Source organism: Pseudopodoces humilis, chromosome 7 (assembly GCF_049639895.1).
Source record: "Pseudopodoces humilis isolate 2021_Gansu_Grassland_sample_001 chromosome 7, ASM4963989v1, whole genome shotgun sequence".
In the NCBI taxonomy this organism is placed as follows: domain Eukaryota; kingdom Metazoa; phylum Chordata; class Aves; order Passeriformes; family Paridae; genus Pseudopodoces; species Pseudopodoces humilis.
The window spans coordinates 5,230,371-5,249,378 of NC_142206.1; the positions used below are offsets into that span (position 1 = coordinate 5,230,371).

At 50.5% G+C, this 19,008-nt stretch overlaps 3 protein-coding genes and 1 non-coding gene across 7 annotated transcripts; 2 read left to right on the top strand and 2 right to left on the bottom strand.

The window, feature by feature from the left end:
- Nucleotides 1-3,658: 3,658 nt before the first annotated feature.
- On the bottom strand, nucleotides 3,659-8,383 carry CCDC32 (coiled-coil domain containing 32). Of its 2 annotated transcripts, none has more exons than XM_005529064.3 (4): nucleotides 8,318-8,383; nucleotides 7,882-8,119; nucleotides 7,010-7,166; nucleotides 3,659-5,394 (listed from the first exon to the last, which is right to left on the bottom strand). In XM_005529064.3, the coding sequence occupies exons 2-4, from the start codon at nucleotides 8,108-8,110 to the stop codon at nucleotides 5,256-5,258; spliced, it is 525 nt and encodes a 174-aa protein (XP_005529121.1). In that variant the 5' UTR covers nucleotides 8,111-8,119; nucleotides 8,318-8,383; the 3' UTR covers nucleotides 3,659-5,255. The 2 variants fall into 2 exon arrangements, with proteins under 2 accessions (XP_005529121.1, XP_087914518.1); XM_088058392.1 differs by having other exon boundaries at nucleotides 8,314-8,344.
- Nucleotides 8,384-8,511: 128 nt separating this feature from the next.
- On the top strand, nucleotides 8,512-12,293 carry LOC102104172 (protein-L-isoaspartate(D-aspartate) O-methyltransferase-like). Of its 3 annotated transcripts, XM_088058374.1 has the most exons (9): nucleotides 8,512-8,547; nucleotides 8,653-8,787; nucleotides 9,551-9,655; nucleotides 9,989-10,020; nucleotides 10,463-10,567; nucleotides 10,784-10,904; nucleotides 11,028-11,113; nucleotides 11,252-11,421; nucleotides 11,694-12,293. In XM_088058374.1, the coding sequence occupies exons 2-9, from the start codon at nucleotides 8,673-8,675 to the stop codon at nucleotides 11,704-11,706; spliced, it is 747 nt and encodes a 248-aa protein (XP_087914500.1). In that variant the 5' UTR covers nucleotides 8,512-8,547; nucleotides 8,653-8,672; the 3' UTR covers nucleotides 11,707-12,293. The 3 variants fall into 3 exon arrangements, with proteins under 3 accessions (XP_087914500.1, XP_014113302.2, XP_014113303.2); XM_014257827.2 differs by lacking the exon at nucleotides 8,512-8,547 and having other exon boundaries at nucleotides 8,560-8,787; XM_014257828.2 differs by lacking the exon at nucleotides 8,512-8,547 and having other exon boundaries at nucleotides 8,560-8,787; nucleotides 11,252-12,293.
- Nucleotides 12,294-12,617: 324 nt separating this feature from the next.
- RPUSD2 (RNA pseudouridine synthase domain containing 2) lies at nucleotides 12,618-17,656 on the top strand. Its single transcript, XM_014257927.2, has 3 exons — nucleotides 12,618-13,100; nucleotides 13,575-13,871; nucleotides 14,838-17,656. The coding sequence occupies exons 1-3, from the start codon at nucleotides 12,618-12,620 to the stop codon at nucleotides 15,627-15,629; spliced, it is 1,572 nt and encodes a 523-aa protein (XP_014113402.2). The 3' UTR covers nucleotides 15,630-17,656.
- Nucleotides 17,657-18,815: 1,159 nt separating this feature from the next.
- Nucleotides 18,816-18,897, bottom strand: TRNAS-GCU (transfer RNA serine (anticodon GCU)). The gene has a single exon. It is a non-coding gene; the product is annotated as a tRNA-Ser (tRNA).
- Between the last annotated feature and the right edge of the window lie 111 nt (nucleotides 18,898-19,008).

The window sequence follows — 19,008 nt, forward strand, 5'->3', positions numbered from 1 at the left end:
TTTGGCTTCTCCAGTCTTTCTCTGTGGCAGCTGTGATGGGAGGGAGGAAAGGAGGGAATGCCTGGCTCCCTGGGCACCTCCATAAACCCACTCACAGTAGCACAAGTGAATGAGGTAAAATATATTCCAGCAGAAAATGTATGGAAATCAAGAGTTCCCCTCCAGGATCCTCCTTTCAAGCCCCACACTCTCAAAATTATTGTTTGATCTCCCTTATGAGGATCTGGACAGTCTTTTCCCCCCAGTGGAGAGTCAAATCAGCATTAATTAAGAAACCCTTGTAATTAACCGAGGGAGATTGTGGTTTTCTATGTCCCAGCTGCACTCACAGGGTGCACGCTGTGATACCACAGCTCCAGGTCCCCGTGCCCTGCCTGGGGCAGGAACACATCAGGAGATCCATCAGGAAACTCGCAGCTGAGGAACCAAAATGCTCATTAACTTACAGAATGAAAATTCTGAAGCTCAATTAAATTCTTTAATTCTGCTTCGTGTACCCACGAGAGTCAAACCAGCCCTTCTGTGCATCGCCAGGGTCCTGCTCCCTCTCCGATGAATGCTGAACCCCGCGGCTCTGGCTGGGGTTTGGGGGGTCCAGGGTGTGGCTGTGGGACCCTCTGTCCCTGTCGGGAGCGCTCTTACCTGCCGAGGAGTTCGGGATGCTCAGGGCTGGGAGCCGCCGGCTGCCCGCCGATGTTCCCGTGAGGATGAGGAGGAGCGTTCCCTTCGCAGGGTGTTCACCGGGAGGCTCCGGCACAGCTGTTCGCAGCCGGGTTTTTGTGGTGTGGGCTTTTTTTTTTTTTTTTTTTTTTTTTGTCTTGCTTTGTCTTTCTTTATTTTTTTTTTTTTCCCCCGCTGCCAGAGCCTTTCAGTCCCGGAGGAACAGGACGTTCCCACCCACGGCTCGGTGTTCCAGGTACCCGGGGGGACGCGCACATCCCACCGCCCCGCACCGCAGGTGGAGCCGCATCCCGCCCCCCGGCCCGGCGGGGAGCACCGGGGGGCTGCGGGGAGCCCCTCCCTCGCCCTCGGGGCCGGATCCAGGGACATTCTCCCGGCAGGGAAGGAAGGGAAGGCGCGGAAAGGACGGGGCGGGCGGGCGCAGGGACGGCGCGGAGCTCCCCGTCGGGGGTCCCGGTCCGGGGGCGAGGGAAGGACGGGGGAAAGTGGGGTGAGGGAAGAGTGGGGTGACGGTGGCCCAGCCGTAGGGTGATGGGCACCCAGCCCCCGGGTGCTGGTGGCCCATCTTGGGGGGGCAAGTGTAAGACGGGGTGAGGGTGGTCCAGCCACTGTGAATTGCCTCAAATGAGAAAGGGTACCAGGGCTAGCCTTACTTGAATAAGAGAAAATGATGAATAATGATCATCCACTGGAATTTTGGGGAGATAAGAGGAATGGAAATCGTCAGAGCAGTCACAGGAGTTCTGCAAAATGGAGAGTTTTGGTGCAAGACGATGATTAATTCATCCCAATCTGATGGAGCCGAGCTGGTTATTAAAGCTGGCTGAGCCGATCCAGAGGAGAATTTCTCACCCCTGCCAAATAATCACCAGGAAGAAAATCATCTTTGTCTCCATATCAGCGCCTGACAAGAGCTGCTGTTAATTTTAAAGAGCAGAACACTCAGATAAGGAGAGCCAGAGGCTGGCTTGAGAGGAGAGAGGGGCTTTGGAGCCAGCAGTGGGATAATGAGTCCACCCCAAGGCAGTCACAGGCTCCATCCCAGCCCGGATGCACCATGGCCAGGGTGACCCGGCTGCAGCACTGCGAGCTCTTCCCTCTGCACAGACTTATCCTGGAAGAACCTTCTTTGGCATCATCTTTGCCGGTCCCAGAGTCTGCAGAATAAATCACTCTTACTCCCAGAGTTTGTATTGCCCCACCCCATGTCCTGGCTCAGGGGTACAAGGATGGGTTTGAAAGCTGCAGTCCACCCTGATGGTCGAGCTGGAGGTGCTGGAGGTCCCTTCCATGGCATCCTGGTGTCCATCCTCCCATCCCACAGAGAATCAGTTTGCTGTCATTTTTATTCTTTTCCATGTCACCAGGGTGGATTTTAGAAATAACCAGAGATCCTTGAGACATTGCCAATTCCAAAGGAGGATGGAATATTTAACGACCATAAGCTGAAGGAGGGAGGGTTTAGAGTGGATATTGGGAAGAAATTCTTCCCTGTGAGGGTGGGGAGGCCCTGGCACAGGGCGCCCAGAGAAGCTCTGGCTGCCCCATCCCTGGAAGTGTCCAAGGCCAGGTTGGATGTTGCTTGGAGCAACCTGGGATAGTGAAAGGGGGTAGAACTGGATGAGCTTTGAGCTCCCTTCCAACCCAAACTATCCTGGAATTCTGTGATTCTCAGCATCACCACAGGGTGCTGCCAGCTCATGCTTCTGTGGGATAGATTCCTTTGGTCCAAGCTTGTGGAGAAACACGTTTTTCCCCATTTGGATGGGTGGGAGCATTTCTCTGCTGCCCAAAGTGCTCTGTTAGCCCTGCCCTCCCCTTGCTCTGACAAGGGAGCAGGTGAATTGTGTTAGATACAATTCTATTTTGCCCTATTTTGAAATGCCAGGCTGGGGCTGTGTCACCACATGGGGTCTCCACTGGCTTCAAAGGGGTACAGAAATGGGTGTTTCACGCAGTGAAAAAGGTAAAGTATTGTCTTTCAAAGGCACAAAAGGTAGGAGGGCTGCTGTTTCCTGTGTGATTTACTCATTTATCCTGCCTGAAGGTCATTCCCTGGATCTGCACAGGTCTGTGCCTCATGGTCTGGACCTGATGCCTCCAGGCACCGCAACTGCAGATCTGCCTGTGCCTCTGAGGATGGGTCCTTCCTCTGTCCCTGAGATGTCACTGATGTCTCTTTTGGGTCAAATTGTTAAAAACAGGGTGCCCAGGGCAAGGGTAGAGTCTCCAGCCCTGGAGGGATTGAAAAGCTGTGTGGCTGTGGCGCTTGGGGACGCAGGTGGGCTCAGCTGTGATGATCCCAGAGGGTTTTTCCAGCTTCAACAATTCTCCCTCTGTGGGAGTTATTTCCACACATAGGAAGATTGGTGTTGCTGTAGAAGCAAAAAGTGAGGCTGCTGCTTTTACCAGCAAGAGTTTGTTTGGCAGAGAGGAGCCCAGCAGCCTGCTTTTCCCAAAATAAACCCCAATACTGGGAGGTAAAGCCCTTGCTACTCAAATCATGTGTGGCATCACCAAGTGCAATGACACTGTTCAGACACATCACACTACTATTCACAGTTTCACTGACTTTGTAATGAAGTTTTAAAGGGTTTTTTTATGGTGATTTAAGTACAGACCCACCCCAAGTCTATACTCTTGGTTATAACTTAATTATATATGTTTATGTAACTATATTTATTATATATAGGAGAAAAAAAAGTTAACTCTACATAAGGGATTAATTTAAGTAAATTATTTCTCAATCTTTGCAATTATCAGTTGGAGGCCCCAAGTGTTTCCATAGAGCAGGTCAGAGAATCTTGGAATGATTATTATTTTTACAAGTGAAATGGTAAGAGCTGTTCCCTCAGGTCCCTTCTCCAAAGGAAATGGTTGGTGATGTGGATGTGGAATTATTTCAGCACAGTTCTTTTGGGTACATTTCTTCCTCAAATATGTTTAAGAACAGATAATATAATATAAAGCATTGTCATAGTGCTTGCTACCAATAAGAAGAATTTTATTGATTGGGAAATAGGCTGGGGACAGAGAAATTGCTGCTTTCTCTCTCTGCACAAACCATTTCTGGGAACATCTCAGTTCTGCATCTTTGTCACAGCTTTGTTACATCAGGTGAGGGAGATCTGCACAAGGACATAGATTTAATATAATAAAGGACAGTTAAAGGATAAATTAAAGGGTACATTTAATGACCAAACCAGCAAGACACAAGGCTTGTGAGTTGTGCATCGCTGGCACTCAGGTGATTCACCCATTTCTCAAGGTTTAAAACACAAGGGACTGTTTTAATGGAGAATTCTGAGCGTGACTTTTTTGGGAGGTGAGCCTGGGCTGGGACTTACATCAGGAAAGCTGATGGTGGGAACAACCTCCGAGTTGTGACACAGTGACTGAGAGAGCAGCGCCTCTATTTGGGTACAGAAACAGGAAACTGGGAAGCTCCAGCAAGAATTTACTCCTAAAAAAGTATTTTCAAACAGATACATAAACAAACACTGTATGAATCCAGCGTGGATTAACTCCTAGAACCACAATTTCCCCTAAGGAGCTCTGACAGACTGTGCTGCTTCCCTCTACCGACCTCCAGTGTTGGTGCTGAGGCAGAACACACAGATCAGCAAAAAACAGCACAAAAATCACAGATTTTTGGATTAGTAAAAGGGAATAACCCTTTGAAGAGTTAAGCAGGGTGAAAAAAACAATTAAATACTAAATACATTTCAAGTCAGAGAATTCTATGCAATTCTGTGATGGAAAGAAGTTGTTTGTCCCTGGCTACTCCTCTTGGTTTCCCAATAGGGAATCTCATCTGGTCTTTTTCTGGAGAGGCTGAAGGAATAAAGAACAGGTACAAAATGACCAACAAGAAGAAAAATACTCCCCCAATAGTCTATTATAGAGAGTTTGGGCAATAAAGTGGGATACTAGAGGGTACATTACAGAGAGGAATGTGAAATAGCTACAATGTCAATGACACCATCAATTTATTGACTGCAGTGAGAGCTTCAGGGTCCCAAATTCACAGAGGTGAGAAATATCCATCTTCTTCCTGGCACAGCTTGGGGCCAAGTCAGCCTGAAACACTGAAGATCTGAAGAAAACACCAAAGTGGATTTGGCAGGAGAGGAAAAAAATGCCCAACTGAGCAATGGAAAGGTAAAAGACAGAAAGAAAGTGATTCAGTGGTTTCTCTGCTCTATTCTAGACCATGATGTTTTCTGGTGCTTCTCAACAACTGCTTTTGTTGTTTGTTGTTGTTTAATGTGTCTCCTCATGGATTCCAAACAATCCACATCCAGGCTGGAACGATGAGGTGGCTGCAGGCTGGAGAAGATGGTGAGGTTTTGGTTCAGCTGTGTCACAGGCATTCCCTCTCGTCCCTACCAGTGCCATCGCTGTCTCCAGAGCTCCAGGGCTGGAACTTGGTGTGTTGGGGGTTCTTTCTTTTAAAAATTACTTTTTCAATTACTGATAATTTGCTCTGTGCCCCCCTTCCTGCTATTCCTATGGCTGGGTACATCTTCCAGGGGGCAGGGATGAGAGGCAGCCCCGGGCACGGCTGGGGGCTCTCACTGCTCCGCAGCCAGAGGCTCCTCCTCGGCCTCCGGCTTCTCCGGCTGCGATTCCGGCGGGATGAGGCACTGCACCTCCTCGGAGCTGATGGCCACTTTGTCAGGCTGCAGCCAGCGCTTCAGGTGCTCCAGCGTGCTGGGGACAGCAAAGGGACACCGTGAGACCGGGGAGTGACAGAGACACACAGGAGAAGCGACAGGAAAAACCTCCACGGGCATTTCCTGCCCCTCTGCGGGTACTGCCGTTCCCACAGGCGAGGTCTGGCGTGGGATGGATCCTTGTGCCAGAGGGACAAGCAGAATCTGTCATTCTACAAAGCCACCCCCTGCAGGTGGGCCTTTGAAACTGTGCTTAGAACACATTTTATGCTCTGATTTCTCTCAGTGTAAAGGACCTGCATAGCCTTTTCACAGCCTTCACACACCTGAAGTCCTCTTCTGTCTCTGTAGCCAGAGACTCCAACTCAGTCAGACAGAGGGCAGGGTTGCATGGGATATTGGGAAGGATTTCTTCCCTGTGAGGGTGCTGAGGCCCTGGCACAGGTTGCCCAGAGAAGCTGTGGCTGTTCCATCCCTAGAAGTGTCCAAGGCCAGGCTGGATGGGGCTTGGAGCAACCTGGGACAGTGGAAGGTGTCCCTATCCAGGGCAGGTGGGTGGAACTGGATGAGTCTTAAGGTCCCTTCCTACCAAAATGAATCTATGATTCCAGGAGTTTCCAGCCTACTGGGCTGGAAGTAAAAAAAACTCTTGTTCAAACAAACCAAACCCCAGACTGCCTCTTTGTGATGAAGATCAGGAAATATTTTTTGGGGAAAGGGAAGGGAACAAAAAATGAGGAAGAGTATCTCAAAATGTGTGAGCATTAATAGCACTGGAAGGTTAAAAAACCTATATAACCCAAACTGTATAACATCACTATTCGATGCACTTAAAAATTAAGGCTTGTTTAATTACATCAGTGGGTGAGACTCAAAACTTCAGCACCATTCAGGAGTGACCTCTAATTCCACAGTCAAGCTCTAGGGACTGAAATCCTTTCTTGGATAACATCCTCACCCTTTAAAAACAGCAGAAAGAGCACATAAAAGCTTGGTTTTAAATACAAATCTCATTGAAGTTAACTGGAGACCAAAGAAATCATCTGAAACCTCCTTATAAACAAGGGATTATTTTTCATGGTTCTGGCTTAAGTAGATTTTCTTCAAGGGAGAGAAATAATCTTCTCGTCATCCAGAAGCAATCATGGAAAATGTCAGCTGAGAAATGAGGAATTTGGAGAGCATTCCATGTGATTGGGAATGGGAGATTGCTTAGGAAAAGGGCTCCCATCTTACTTCTGCCATCATCTGTGTGAGGGCAATGGGGGAGAGAGCAGAAGCACTGTAAGAGAGGCAGGGAAGGGAAATCTCATCCCAGGACTGGCACCATCTGAGACACACCAGGCATTCCCTCCTCTGCTTCATTACTTCCCTACCCCACATGTGAGGAGGGAAATCACTGAGCAGGTCCCAGCTGCTTCCATGCAGTCTGAAGGGTGCAAAGATCGGAAAGGAGCACTGGAAGCTCAAACCCTACATGCTCTGTGTTCCCTCTAGCACAACCCCAATGGGCATTCCCAAAATGCTGCAGGAATCCCGTGGCAGCCTCTCTGAGCTGCAGGGAGGTGGTGTTTCTGTGTAATGTCCTGACAAAACCTTCTTCTAGTTTTTAAGAGGTAAGTGGTGACCCTTCCCGCTGACTCGCTCGTTACCTCTCGTCAGCATCGTGGCCCTCGACGTAACATTCCGCCTCAAACTTCTCCTGCAGGAACCTGTCCCAGCATTCCTTCTTGGCCTGGGACAGCGTGCGCAGCATGTCCTTGGAGGTCACCTCCTGGGACAGGCCTTTGATCCTCATCAGTCTTCTCTCTGTGAGGAGAACAGGGGATTTTGTTATCTTGGTTATGTTTTTTGTTTTTTTCTGGAAGGAGAGAAGGATCTGGACTTCTATATCAAAAAGTGAGTAAAATTAACTTTTCAAGACTAATATTTTAAAAGCAATTTTCCCCTCTGTATTTCAAGCCTGCGTGGCTCTCTTTCCTTTATATACAGAAGATGATGTTTTTCAGATGATGCTTCTGAAGGAAATAAGATTTGTGCAATCAGCCAACTCTGCCCATTTGGGGTTTTAATAACTTTCACACTTACTGCTCAGTTTCCATGAAATCACACAGGAGGGCACAGATCTCGCAGGCACTGAGTTCCCACAATTTCCATGCAAATTGGAATATAAATCACTCTCATTGCATTACTCGGTGCGCTGTGAAACAGCAATGAAGGCACGATGAAAGTTCTGGCAGAAATAAAAGCTTAAAAAGCCTCTTCTGCCACCTGCTCTGTTGCTGATTGCAGCCTCCCACTTATTGTGGAGGGTAAAAAACGACTTTTTCAGCTTTTATTTGATAAAAAGTTCCTTTCTGCAGCAGAGATGAAGAAGCTCTGACTGAGCTTCACCTTTCCACTACCGCACTTGAGGAAAATTCATCAGATTCTGTGTTAAATAGCTGGGAGACTTTTTGACCACAGCAGTGGCACCGCATAAACAGAGCTGTCACCAGGTACCTCAGCAGCGGGAGACACTCACCCAGGGATGCTAAATACACCTCGGAGTCGTTCAGGGGTGCCCAGGGCTTCGGGGCAGGTTGGGAAGAGCCTCCCGATCCGCCGCCCTCGGCGTAGGAATCCATGAAGGAGTCTGTGAAGGCATCGCCGGCGTCCTTCTGCTCGGGATGTGGCAGACAGGAGCAGATCTCAGCCCACAGGTCCTCGCTGGACCTGGTCACCACGGAGTCCACGCTCTCGATCATCCTCATCGTGGGATCCTGCGATGGGGGGAATAAACGGTGATCACCCAGCCGATCCGCCCGCCCAGGCCTCCGCCACCTCCCGCCCTCTGCCCAAGTCACGCCAGCGGACGTTCCAGGGAATTCTCATCCCAGCGGGAAGCCCGGCCGCGCCCCGGGGAGCGCTGTCCCCACTGCTGCCCGTGGGGCGGAGGGGCCGCCCGGTCCCGCACCCACCGCCCCGCGCTCCGGGCACCGCGGCAGCTCCTCCCCCGCCTCTCCGGACCCGGCCCGGCCAATCACCGGCGCCGCGACCGACCAATCACCGCGGCCACCGGCTCCGGCTCTGACCAATCACAACGCGTCGCCGGTGGAGCGAGGGCGCCCATTGGTCCGCAGGGTGGGGGACGCTGACGCAGCCGCGCCGCCATGTTGGCAGAGGGCGGAAGTTGTCCCGGGCGGCGCAGGCGAGTGCGGTGTGACATCCTTGAGCCGCTGTCACACCTGCCATGGTTTAACGAGGGCGGGACACGGGGAGCTCTGCCCTGGCTCTGAACCCGCTCTCTCCCCAGGCCGCTGCCGTGTCCGTGGGATGAGCCAGCTGCCGTCCGGCGCCGTGCTGGCACTCATGGGGCTGCTGTTCGCCAGGACCATGGCCTGGACATCCAGCGGGAAAACGCACGCGGAGCTGGTCAACAACCTCTACAGTGAGTGCCGGCAGCATCCTCTGGAATGGCAGTGAACGGATATTTAATGTCTGTGCGTGGATATTTAGTGTCACACCGTGTGACACCGCTCACTCGGAAGGGTTGGGGTTAATGTTCCTGAATTTCGGCATTTGTCCCAGTCTGAACTCGTCCTATTTATAGATGGAAACAAGGAGTTATGCCAGCAGGGGCAGGAAAGCCTCTTCACACCTTCCTTCCCTGTCTCTGGAAGTGTGTGGCGCCCTTTAAAGTGCTGCAGCTCGGAGTTCTGAGCCCGGGGGTGCAGCCGAGCGCCCCGGACATCCGTGCCAGGGGGCTGGAATGGTGCCTGGTGCTCAGGACAGCGGGCTTGAACACACATAAAAATAGCTGTAAACTTGCCCAGAATTCCCGCAGAAAGGTGTGAAGGGATGTTGGATGCCTCTGCAGTCATGGCCCTTGAGTTCACTGCTGAAACCTGAAGCGGAGTCTGTGTTTCCTGCCATGGAACGTGACTCCATTTCACTCCCGTTACACTTGGAAGTGGCAGAGCTGTTGTGGATGCAGGTGGCCACCCTCTGGAGATGGGCCACGCTGGTGGCTGGACACCTAGTGGGAATGGGAAAGGATGCCCGTCCATCAGCGTTTGCTTTGCTGTCTCAGATCCCTCATTAATTCCCCCAGATCCATGAACTCCCTGAAGTGTGCTTCCCCTTTCAAATCTCTTCTTCCTGGGATGCTGAAGATTTCAGTCCTGCCCGTCTCTCTTTTCCCTCTTTCCCAGAAAAAGGGATCATTAAGTCTCAGCGAGTTTTCGATGTGCTGTTGGCTACGGACAGAGGTCACTACATCAAGTATTTCCCATACATGGACTCTCCTCAATCCATTGGTGAGTCACCTCTGTCAAAGCATCTGCTGTCAGTGGGGAACAAGGTGCCTTGGCAGGTGCTCCATGGTTTAGGTATGGAATCTCTATCCCTGGAAATGTCCAGTTCCAGGCTGGATGGGTCTTGGAGCAGCCTAGTGTAAGGGAAGGTGTCCCCACCCATGGCAGGGACAGGGACTGGATGAGCTCTAAGATCCCTTCCAACCCAAATCATCCTGTGATTCTGTGACAGGAGACAAGTGTTTTCCTATTTTTAGGGGAAGGTGGGGGAGAATTAAGGACTGTTCCCATTGGGAATTTTATATCAAATAACTTGTGTCACCCATTTCCTTATAGGCTACAAGGCTACCATCAGCGCCCCACACATGGTAAGGTGAAAACTCCTCACTTTCAACAGAAATGGAGGGAATGGTTTATTTCTCATTTTATATTTAATTTTCCTTCAAGTAGAAAACTGAAACACCCCATGGACATGATAATCCTGCTTGTTTCTTTAGGGATTTTCTTTTTTAAGAGGAATTTCCCCTATACTCTTTCAGTTGCTTTAGAAGTGTGCTTAGATGAGAATTCCATGTTGTCCCTTTTTTTACATGAGACCTTTTTTTCTGCTGTTTCACATCTAATTCCTGAGACTCTGCCTAAATGATGTCCTGCAAAAGATCTTTCAGGTCTGACACTTGAGTTTTGCTCTGGAAGTGTCAGGCACGAGGCCAGGCGTGCTGTGATTAAATCAGAAAGCAAGGAGAAGTGTTGGAAGAGGAGACTAACCCCGGGATGTTTCCCACTTCCTTGTCCTGGGTGTCCCTGCAGCACGCCCACGCGCTGGAGCTGCTCAAGGATCAGCTGGTGGAAGGTGCCAAGGCGCTGGATGTGGGATCTGGGAGCGGATACCTCACCGCGTGCTTCGCCAGGATGGTGAGTGATGGCACTCTATTCCCAGCCTGGAAAGCACATCCCTGATTAGCTGATACAACTGGGACTACTCAGCCTTAAAACCAAGGAAGAGGCACAGTGCTTGCACCTCCTCTTCAGAACCTCTGGAGTTTCTTCCTGGAAATTCCCCAATTCCCACTAAAACCTGCCCTGTCTCCTCCATAAGGGAAGCATCAGGTGTTTGACTGTTCGTTCCAGATTGGCCCGACAGGAAAAGCTGTGGGTGTGGAGCACATCAAGGAGCTGGTGCACGAATCCATCCGGAACGTCCAAGAGGATGATCCGACGCTGCTCAGCTCTGGCCGTGTGAAGCTTGTGGGTGAGCTCCCTGCAATCCCACGGTTTTTCCCTTGGCTCTGCTCCTCCAAGTCCTTCCAGTTTGTGTTGATGCTTTGAGTTGTTATGACAACCGAAGTCCTGTCTGCATGTTTTCTCTCTGTAGTTGGAGACGGCAGGCAGGGATATCCCGAGGAGGCTCCTTACGATGCGATCCATGTGGGAGCGGCCGCAGCCACCGTCCCCAGAGAGGTAAGAGTGGCGGTGCTGAGAGAAAATGAGGAAACCACTGGGAGCTTCTTTTCTGTCATGACCTTCACAGTGCTGCTCATTCCCACTGTCTGTGTGGGGTTTTTTGCCTCTGCTGAGTGGGATTTCTCCGTGCTGCAGCTGCTGAAGGAGCTGAAGCCGGGCGGGCGGTTGATCGTGCCCGTGGGGCCCGAGGGAGCAAACCAGGTGCTGATGCAGTATGACAAGACCAGTGATGGGCATATAGTCGAGACCCAGCTCATGGGCGTCATCTACGTCCCTCTCACAGACAAGGAAAAGCAGTGGCCTCGGTAAAATCTGCTGTTCCCTGAGGAACACTCCCTCCTCTTCCTCTGAGCTTGCTTTCTTTGGCTTTGCTGACCGAGTCCTGGATCCCTGGTGGATGCCGTTTGTGGGAAAAAAAAGGAGAGAACAGCTTGGCAAAGCAGGGAGTATCTTCTGTTTGAGAGAGCTTGCAGAGTTTTATTTCCTCTTTTTCTGGAGCCTGTGTGTGTTTTTAAATTCCATGTGATGCTGGCACAGAACTGAGGGAGTAGTAACTGTTGGTTTTCCTTTGCCTCAGGGATGACCTCTGACACATGGATGGATATCTCTAAAGGTACCTCAGAAAGCTCATGAGAGGGACTTAGGCCTGTAGATGGTCAGTATGGTTTTGCTTTTTAATGGAAATTTCATCAATGGATAAAGGGAAATCCTGCTTCAGAGGAGCTCGTTCTGGAGGGATGGAGAACAGGGACAAGACCAGGGGAGGCTCTTGGAGGCCATGGCAGCTTCCAGGGAGTGGGTCCAGACAACTCCAGCTATCCTGTCTGATAAACTCTAGATAACATCAGTTCACAGAGAATTCTGAAAGCAGACAGGAATATCTAAAGCTTCACTAAAACCACTTTAATATCGACTACTCTGCCTAATGCTTGGCAAAAATAAGTCGCAATTAGTGTCTCGGAGCAGCAATGTACCCTGATTTGTCATTGTTTTTAAACATGGGAGTGTGTCCTCTCCTGCCTGCACCAACTAATTTAATCATGGGCAGCAGCACTGGATTGTAGTGTTATGAAAGATCCTCGTTTCTTGGAGTGTTTTTTTCTGTTTGGAGTTTTGAAAAACGATCATTTCTGGACTTTTCCCTCTTTGGGATTATAAAAAATGTTCATTTCTTGGCTGTTCTGATTTGGGTTATTAAGAAATGCTCGTGTTTCGGCTTTTCCCTGACGTGTCCCTCCCGCAGGCGGTGATTGAGCAGGTTCACATGGGGCAGGCGGGCTGCGGTGAGGCTCGAGGGTCATTTGTGGAGCAGCTCTGAGCGGGGAAACTGCTGGGAGGTAAATAAAGAAAAGCACTCCCGCCCCTCCATCGTCTCCGCCTCCTCTTGCTCCCTCACGACCCGGGGGGCGGGGGGGGAAGGCGGGAACGAGACAGGGGCGCCGGGGGCGTGGCCTGGAGGAGCTTGCCCGCGCTGATTGGCCGCGCCGCCCGGCGCAGCGCGATGCGTCACGGCGTGCGGCGCGCGGCGTGGCTGGCGTGTGTGCGCGCGGCGGGATTGGGGGTCCGGCCGCCGCCGCCGCCCCGCGGGGACATGGCCGAGCTGGGACCCGGCCCCAGCCGAGCCCGGGAGGCGGAGCCGGACCCCGCCGGCAAGGAGGAGGCGGCGCCGGTCCCCAAGAAGCGGCGGGTGGCGGTCGGGGAGCGGTACGTGCCGCCGCCGCGGAAGCTGATCTCGGGCGTGAGCTTCGGCGCCGAGCACTTCGCCGAGACCTCGTACTACTTCGAGGGCGGCCTGCGCAAGGTGCGGCCCTACTACTTCGACTTCCGCACCTACTGCAAGGGGCGCTGGGTGGGCCGCAGCCTCCTGCACGTCTTCGGCACCGAGTTCCGAGCGCAGCCCCTCGCCTATTACCGCGCTGCCGCCCGTGCCGGCCGCCTGCGCCTCAACGAGGAGCCCGTGCGCGACCTGGACATCGTGCTCAAGGTGGGCGGGCCCGGGGTGGGCGCTCCCGGGGGGATCGTGGGCTGGTGGCAGAGCCCGGCCTGCTCCAAGCCGTGAGCATCACGCCGTGAGCTGCGTGGTCAGATAACACAGGGCCAGGAGTTGGGTTCGATAATCCTCATGGGTTCCTTACTAGTCGGCGGATTCTGCGATTCTGTGCACCCTGTGGAGGGGTTGAAGGGGAAATCGGGGCTTCCTGGAAATCGCTGCCCCACTGGATTCAGGAATGTGTGGATCCTGCAGCTCCACACGTACCGTACGGCTTCCTTGGCCCTTGGGAACGGGAATACCCGATGGGCAAGTTATCGGATTTACATGGTGACACACACACTTACTACCTAAATCCCAAGTCCCAGGAGAAAGGGGCTTTAATTCTTCTCCCACAATATTAAGTCCCTGTTGTTTGTGGGTGGTTGCACAAGCTGGATTCAGGCTAATTGTCCATATCCCTTTCAGAACAACGACTTCCTCAGGAACACGGTGCATCGGCACGAGCCGCCGGTCACCGCCCAGCCCATCCGCATCCTGGCAGAGGATGAGGAGGTGGTGGTGGTGGACAAGCCTTCGTCCCTGCCCGTCCACCCCTGTGGAAGGTTCCGGCACAACACCGTCATCTTCATCCTGGGCAAGGAGCACGGCCTGCGGGAGCTGCACACCCTGCACCGCCTGGACCGCATGACCTCGGGCGTGCTAATGTTTGCCAAGACCGCGGCCGTGTCCAAGCGCATCGACGAGCAGGTCCGGCAGAGGCAGGTGAGGGCTGGGAGCCGCTGCTGCTGTGCTGTCCTGGAGCAGCTGTGCTCCAGAGTCAGCCAGATTTGGTGTCTAGATGAGCTCAAGTTCCCCAGACAACTCATGGTCATGTTGCTGTTCTTAACTGTTGGTGCTTCTCATCCCTAAGAGGCTAAAGACAGAGTAAAAATTGAATTTGGTAATATTGGGTTGGAAGGGAGCTCCTAAAAAAAGTTAATTGAATTTGGTGATATTAGTGTGATAATATTAGATTGAAAAACCTAAAAATTTAGCTGCTTTTGCTGATATCAGATTGGAAGGGATCACCTAAAAATTTAGTTCAATGTGGTAATTTAATTTAATTTGGTGATACTGGGCTAAAAGCAATCGCCTCCAAATTTAATTGAATTTGGTAATATTAAACTGAAAAAGGTCTCCTAAAACTTTAATTTATTTTGGTAATTTTAGGTTGAAAGTGATCTAAAAATTTTAATTATTTTGGGAATATTAGGTTGGAGGGGATCTTCTTCCCTAAAGGATTGGGATTATCCCACGGGACTGTGCAAAATACTGGGATCATGTAAACCAGTTAGAGAAGAGATCTATTTGTGAGTGGACATATGTCAACTACCCACTACTTTTATAATTTTAAAATTCCCATTTTTCCAGAGTCTCTCGATCCAAACAGAACTTTTTCCAGGATTGGCTTCAGGGCTGTAAAGCAAAGGTTGCAGAGAGATGGCTCCTGAATTCAATACGAGGCAAATAGGCCAGGTCTTTCTGTTCCTGATTTCCCAACTAGCTGGGGAAAATGCGAGGGGAAATTCAGCTTTAAGTAGCTGATTTAATTTTTTTCCCTTTCCTGTTGTAATAAAATGCCACCTTCGGATGTATTTTATTGAGGGGAGAGGGAGGAGGAGCAAGGCTGGAGCTTGGGTGCGTTTTCCACTGTGTTTCCTGAGCCTTCCTCTTCGTGTCTCCTGGCAGCTGGAGAAGGAATACGTCTGCCGGGTGGTGGGGGAGTTCCCAGAGCACGAGGTGGTCTGTGAGGAGCCCATCCTGGTGGTTTCCTATAAGGTGGGCGTGTGCCGCGTGGATCCCAAGGGGAAGCCTTGCCAAACCCTCTTCCAGAGGCTCAGCTACAACGGCAGCAGCAGCGTGGTGAGGTGCCTGCCGCGCACGGGCCGCACGCACCAGATCCGCGTCCACCTGCAGTTCCTGGGCCACCCCATTGTCAACGATCCCATCTACAACATGGAGGCCTGGGGCCCGGACAGGGGCAAGGGCGGGAAGATCGGGAAGACGGATGAGGAACTCCTGAAGGCTCTGGTAGAGGAGCATCGTTCCAAACAGAGCCTGGAGGTCCTGGGTATTGGGGAGGAGGACTTGAACTCCGGTGGTGAAAGTAAAGACTGTGGGAATTCAGGTGACTGCACAAAGTCTGCTGAGGCTCATCCTATAAATGGGAGTTCCTGCCCTGCTGAGGACGAGAAGGATCCCGAGAGGGATGACGCAGCAGTTTGCCCACTGAACTCTGATATCAACCTGGAAATGCTTGATAAAGACAAAGAGCTGAGTTTGTGTGGGAATCAGGATGGGCAAACGGGGGAGAAGGGTTGGGAAGAGAAGGACCCTTTGTGTGTGGAGTGCAAGACGAGCAGACGGGACCCCTCTCCCAAGGAGCTGGTGATGTTCCTGCACGCCCTGCGCTACAAGGGCACGGACTTCGAGTACTGCTCCAGCATGCCCGAGTGGGCCATGGAGGACTGGGAGGAATGACCAGGATACCTGGCACCTGTGGACACTGCTGGCCGGGACAGTGGCGTGCAAAGACCAAAGATTGACTTTTCATTGTGGTTGAGGTGAACAAAGTGTGCTTTGAGCTGGGGTGGGAGAGATCAGTGGGACTGGAGAACTGTCCTGCTTCCCACAGATGCTGCAGAAAGTGAGCAGGGAAACGAGGCTAAAACAGGAGCTTTATGTTGCCCTTCAGTGAACCAGCGCTTGAGGGCAACAAGGACCAAACTCTGCTCGGCACAAGCAACTTTGCCTTCACCTCAATGGATTCTGGATCAATTATCCACATGGATAATGAAGTGCATGCACAAAAAGTCAAAAACTGATTTTTCTTCCGGCCTGCTGCGTTCTTGTGTCTTACAGTAAGAGCTGCTGGATGTCATGTCATAAAAAACCCTGTTTTTACTGTGTTTTATTGTCAGATTGATTTCAAAGCTACAAGATTACTCCTGAAAACACTGTGAGGTAAAACCAGAACACTGTGATCTGTTTTGTGCCTGCTGTTTGTCAGCAAGATCCACTTGCCTTTGAAATTTCCAACATTCATTCAAATAATTACTGAAGTTAGAGTTCTGAGTGCAGGTATTGGGGCTGGTTTTGGAGGTACTGTTCCCCAGGTTTTGTCTCAAAGAGATTTTTTAATACCACTTCAGTATGACAATCAGCTTTCAAGAAAAACACAAGCAGTTTTGTGAAGCAGAAGACTTTTTAAAAAATAATATTGAATGGTAAATATCACCATAGTTCTTATTTTTGTCAGTGTTTACACAGTTGATTCTTGGCTTCTGGGCAGGTTTTTATATTAATTTTGGAGATCTCAGGCTGGCCAGCCCACCGGAATTAGTACCTTCCTCCTGAAATCACTTGATGATGTCACCAGGGTCAGGACAAAATCACAATAAACCATTGCATGTTTCCAGTAGCCCAAAGGAGCCAAGTGATGTCTTTTTCTGCTGGATTATCCAGCTGACATTGAGTATTTCCATAAAAATTCACTCAGGGTTTGAGCTTTGCTCTTCCACGTCCTGCAAGTGGTTTCATTATTCTAATTTAATTCCAGATATTTGGAGAGATGATGCTAAAAATCAGCGTTATCTAAATTTTTGATCCATTGGAATATACCTTTCATGGAAATAAGTGGAACTTGGGCACCTTAACCGTATCAAAAAGGGTAGCTGAAAGGGTGGGGAAAGAGGGTAGATTTCGGAATGGAATTTAAATTAGATTTTGATGTGTCCCATGTTATGCTGGGAGGTTTTTTGGTAAAAAATTTGTTACAAAAAAAAGGCTCTGTCGGGGATTTTCTTGATTGAGACTGGGGCCAAAGGGCCTGAGGGGGAACTTCAGCTCAGTACTGTTATTTTCCCCTTTTCCTGGAATAATGACTGCAGTTGGCAACTTAATTTCCTGGTCAAGAAACCCCTGGGCTTCTGTTTCCAAGACTGAGCAATGAAAATCTAGGATTTATTTCACAAGGATCCTACCTCTAGTTGCATTTTATTTAATTTAATTTTATTTAAGGTTAAAACAGTGTTTGATGTTTTGTTAGCTGGGAAAATGTTGTTCTTGGACATGCCCTGTGATAAATTCCCATCTGAGATTTGGGCTGAGGTAAATACAGGGTCCTGGTTGTGGGCATAAAGTTTTCTATACAAAGTGTAGGTCCTGGAAGAATTCCTTTCTTAAGTACACCTTTACCTGGACATGTCTTGACCGTGCTGGGTTAGGTTTGGACTTGATCTTGAAGGTCTTTTCCATCCTAGATGATCCTATAATTCTGTCTTTATCGGGAGAATGTTTATCTCACTGTGCTAAAGCACTTTTCCATACAAATAAACCCTCCTGGCAAACTTCCTGTGCCTTGGCCTCTCCCTGTGAATGACTGACTGGAATTAGCCCCTGAACACTCACCTTCCACACAGTAATTGGTGTCCCATGGTGTTTTAACCCGTATACTGTGGTTGGGAACCTTTTGTGAGGCTGCACCGTTGTGATCTGGCCACTCTCTGCCCAGGATTTGGTATGATCTAATTTCCAGAAGGATTTAAGTGGCAGTGTGTGCAGGGAGGGCTCGGAGGTGTCACAGAAGATGTGGGAGATGTCGCTTCCCCTGGAAGCTCTGCATTTCATTGAATTCTATTCTAATTCCATTCAAATTATGATTTATATTTTTTTTTAAGTGAACCATGGATGGCTTAGGCAGAGAGGAAAAATTTTCCTGTATCTTGTCAATACACTCTCCTTTTTAAATTGCCATAACTTCATGGAACACAAAGCCAAGTGCTCTAATTACTTATCTGAAGAGAACTTGATGTAATTTTTCAGTGAGGGGCTTAAAGCCCATCCAGTCCCACCCCCCTGCCATGGGCAGGGACACCTGCAAGACCAGGTTGCTCCAAGCCCTCTTGAAACTGGCCTTGGACACTTCCAGGAATCCTGGGGATGCCACAGCTCCTCTGGGCAACCTCTGCCAGGACCTCAGCACCATCCCAGGGAAGGATGTCTTCCCAATATCCCATCTAAATCTCCCCTTTTATGTTTTGGAGCTATTCTCCCTTGTCCAAAATCACCTTTAGGCCCTGGAAAGGGCTCTAAAAGTTCCCTGGAGCCTTCTCTTTTCCAGGCTGAAAAATCCCAGCTCTCTCAGCCTTTCCTCATAGGAGAGATCTTCCATCCCTCTTAATTATTACTCAAAGCTTTCATGAAGGAGCCAGGCAGCCCTAATAAGACATTTTACTGGGGATTCTGGAGGTGGTTGACATTAAAAGGAATTTGTTGCCATTGTCACAGCTGGAAGCCCCGCAGCAGAGCTGTGTTCTGAGGTAAGTCAGGCTACCCCAGGGAGAGGCACCACAGGAAGCTGGATACTGGATGAGCCCCTTCAGTCTCTCGGGACACTCTGTCCTGGCTGTGACCGCTAAATTCCTTGGGATGCTATCTTGCATGACCCCAGATCCTTCATGATGCTCCTTCTTGGTTGCGACCCGCAGAATCTTTGGGACGCTCTATCCTGTCTTGTGACCCTAAATCCCTCAGGATGCTGTGTCCCGTCTGTCCCGGGCGCCACCTCCGCGTTTCCTCCTCCCCACGAGGGCCGGAGGGAGACCTTGGAAGTGTGGGGGGCAAAAAAAAAAAAACATTGTTGTTGTGAGGGAAAATTTTCTTTTTCGACGAGGATGGGATTCGAACCCACGCGTGCAGAGCACAATGGATTAGCAGTCCATCGCCTTAACCACTCGGCCACCTCGTCACAGCAGCTGCTTCCTCACCGGGCCTATAAGGAAGTGCGCCCACAACCCCCACCATCTCCTCCCGCCCGCCTCTCTCCTGCCCGGCGGCGCTGGTAATACGGCCCTGCACT

Coding starts and splice junctions, on each gene's coding strand:
- CCDC32 (XM_005529064.3), bottom strand. CDS start 8,110: ATGAGGATGATCGAGAGCGTGGACTCCGTGGTGACCAGGTCCAGCGAG. Junction 7,167..7,881: donor GGTGTATTTAGCATCCCTGG/GTGAGTGTCTCC, acceptor TTCTCCTCACAG/AGAGAAGACTGATGAGGATC. Junction 5,395..7,009: donor GGCCACGATGCTGACGAGAG/GTAACGAGCGAG, acceptor TGCTGTCCCCAG/CACGCTGGAGCACCTGAAGC.
- LOC102104172 (XM_088058374.1), top strand. CDS start 8,673: ATGAGCCAGCTGCCGTCCGGCGCCGTGCTGGCACTCATGGGGCTGCTG. Junction 10,021..10,462: donor CCATCAGCGCCCCACACATG/GTAAGGTGAAAA, acceptor GTGTCCCTGCAG/CACGCCCACGCGCTGGAGCT. Junction 11,114..11,251: donor CAGCCACCGTCCCCAGAGAG/GTAAGAGTGGCG, acceptor TCCGTGCTGCAG/CTGCTGAAGGAGCTGAAGCC.
- RPUSD2 (XM_014257927.2), top strand. CDS start 12,618: ATGCGTCACGGCGTGCGGCGCGCGGCGTGGCTGGCGTGTGTGCGCGCG. Junction 13,101..13,574: donor ACCTGGACATCGTGCTCAAG/GTGGGCGGGCCC, acceptor TATCCCTTTCAG/AACAACGACTTCCTCAGGAA. Junction 13,872..14,837: donor AGCAGGTCCGGCAGAGGCAG/GTGAGGGCTGGG, acceptor GTCTCCTGGCAG/CTGGAGAAGGAATACGTCTG.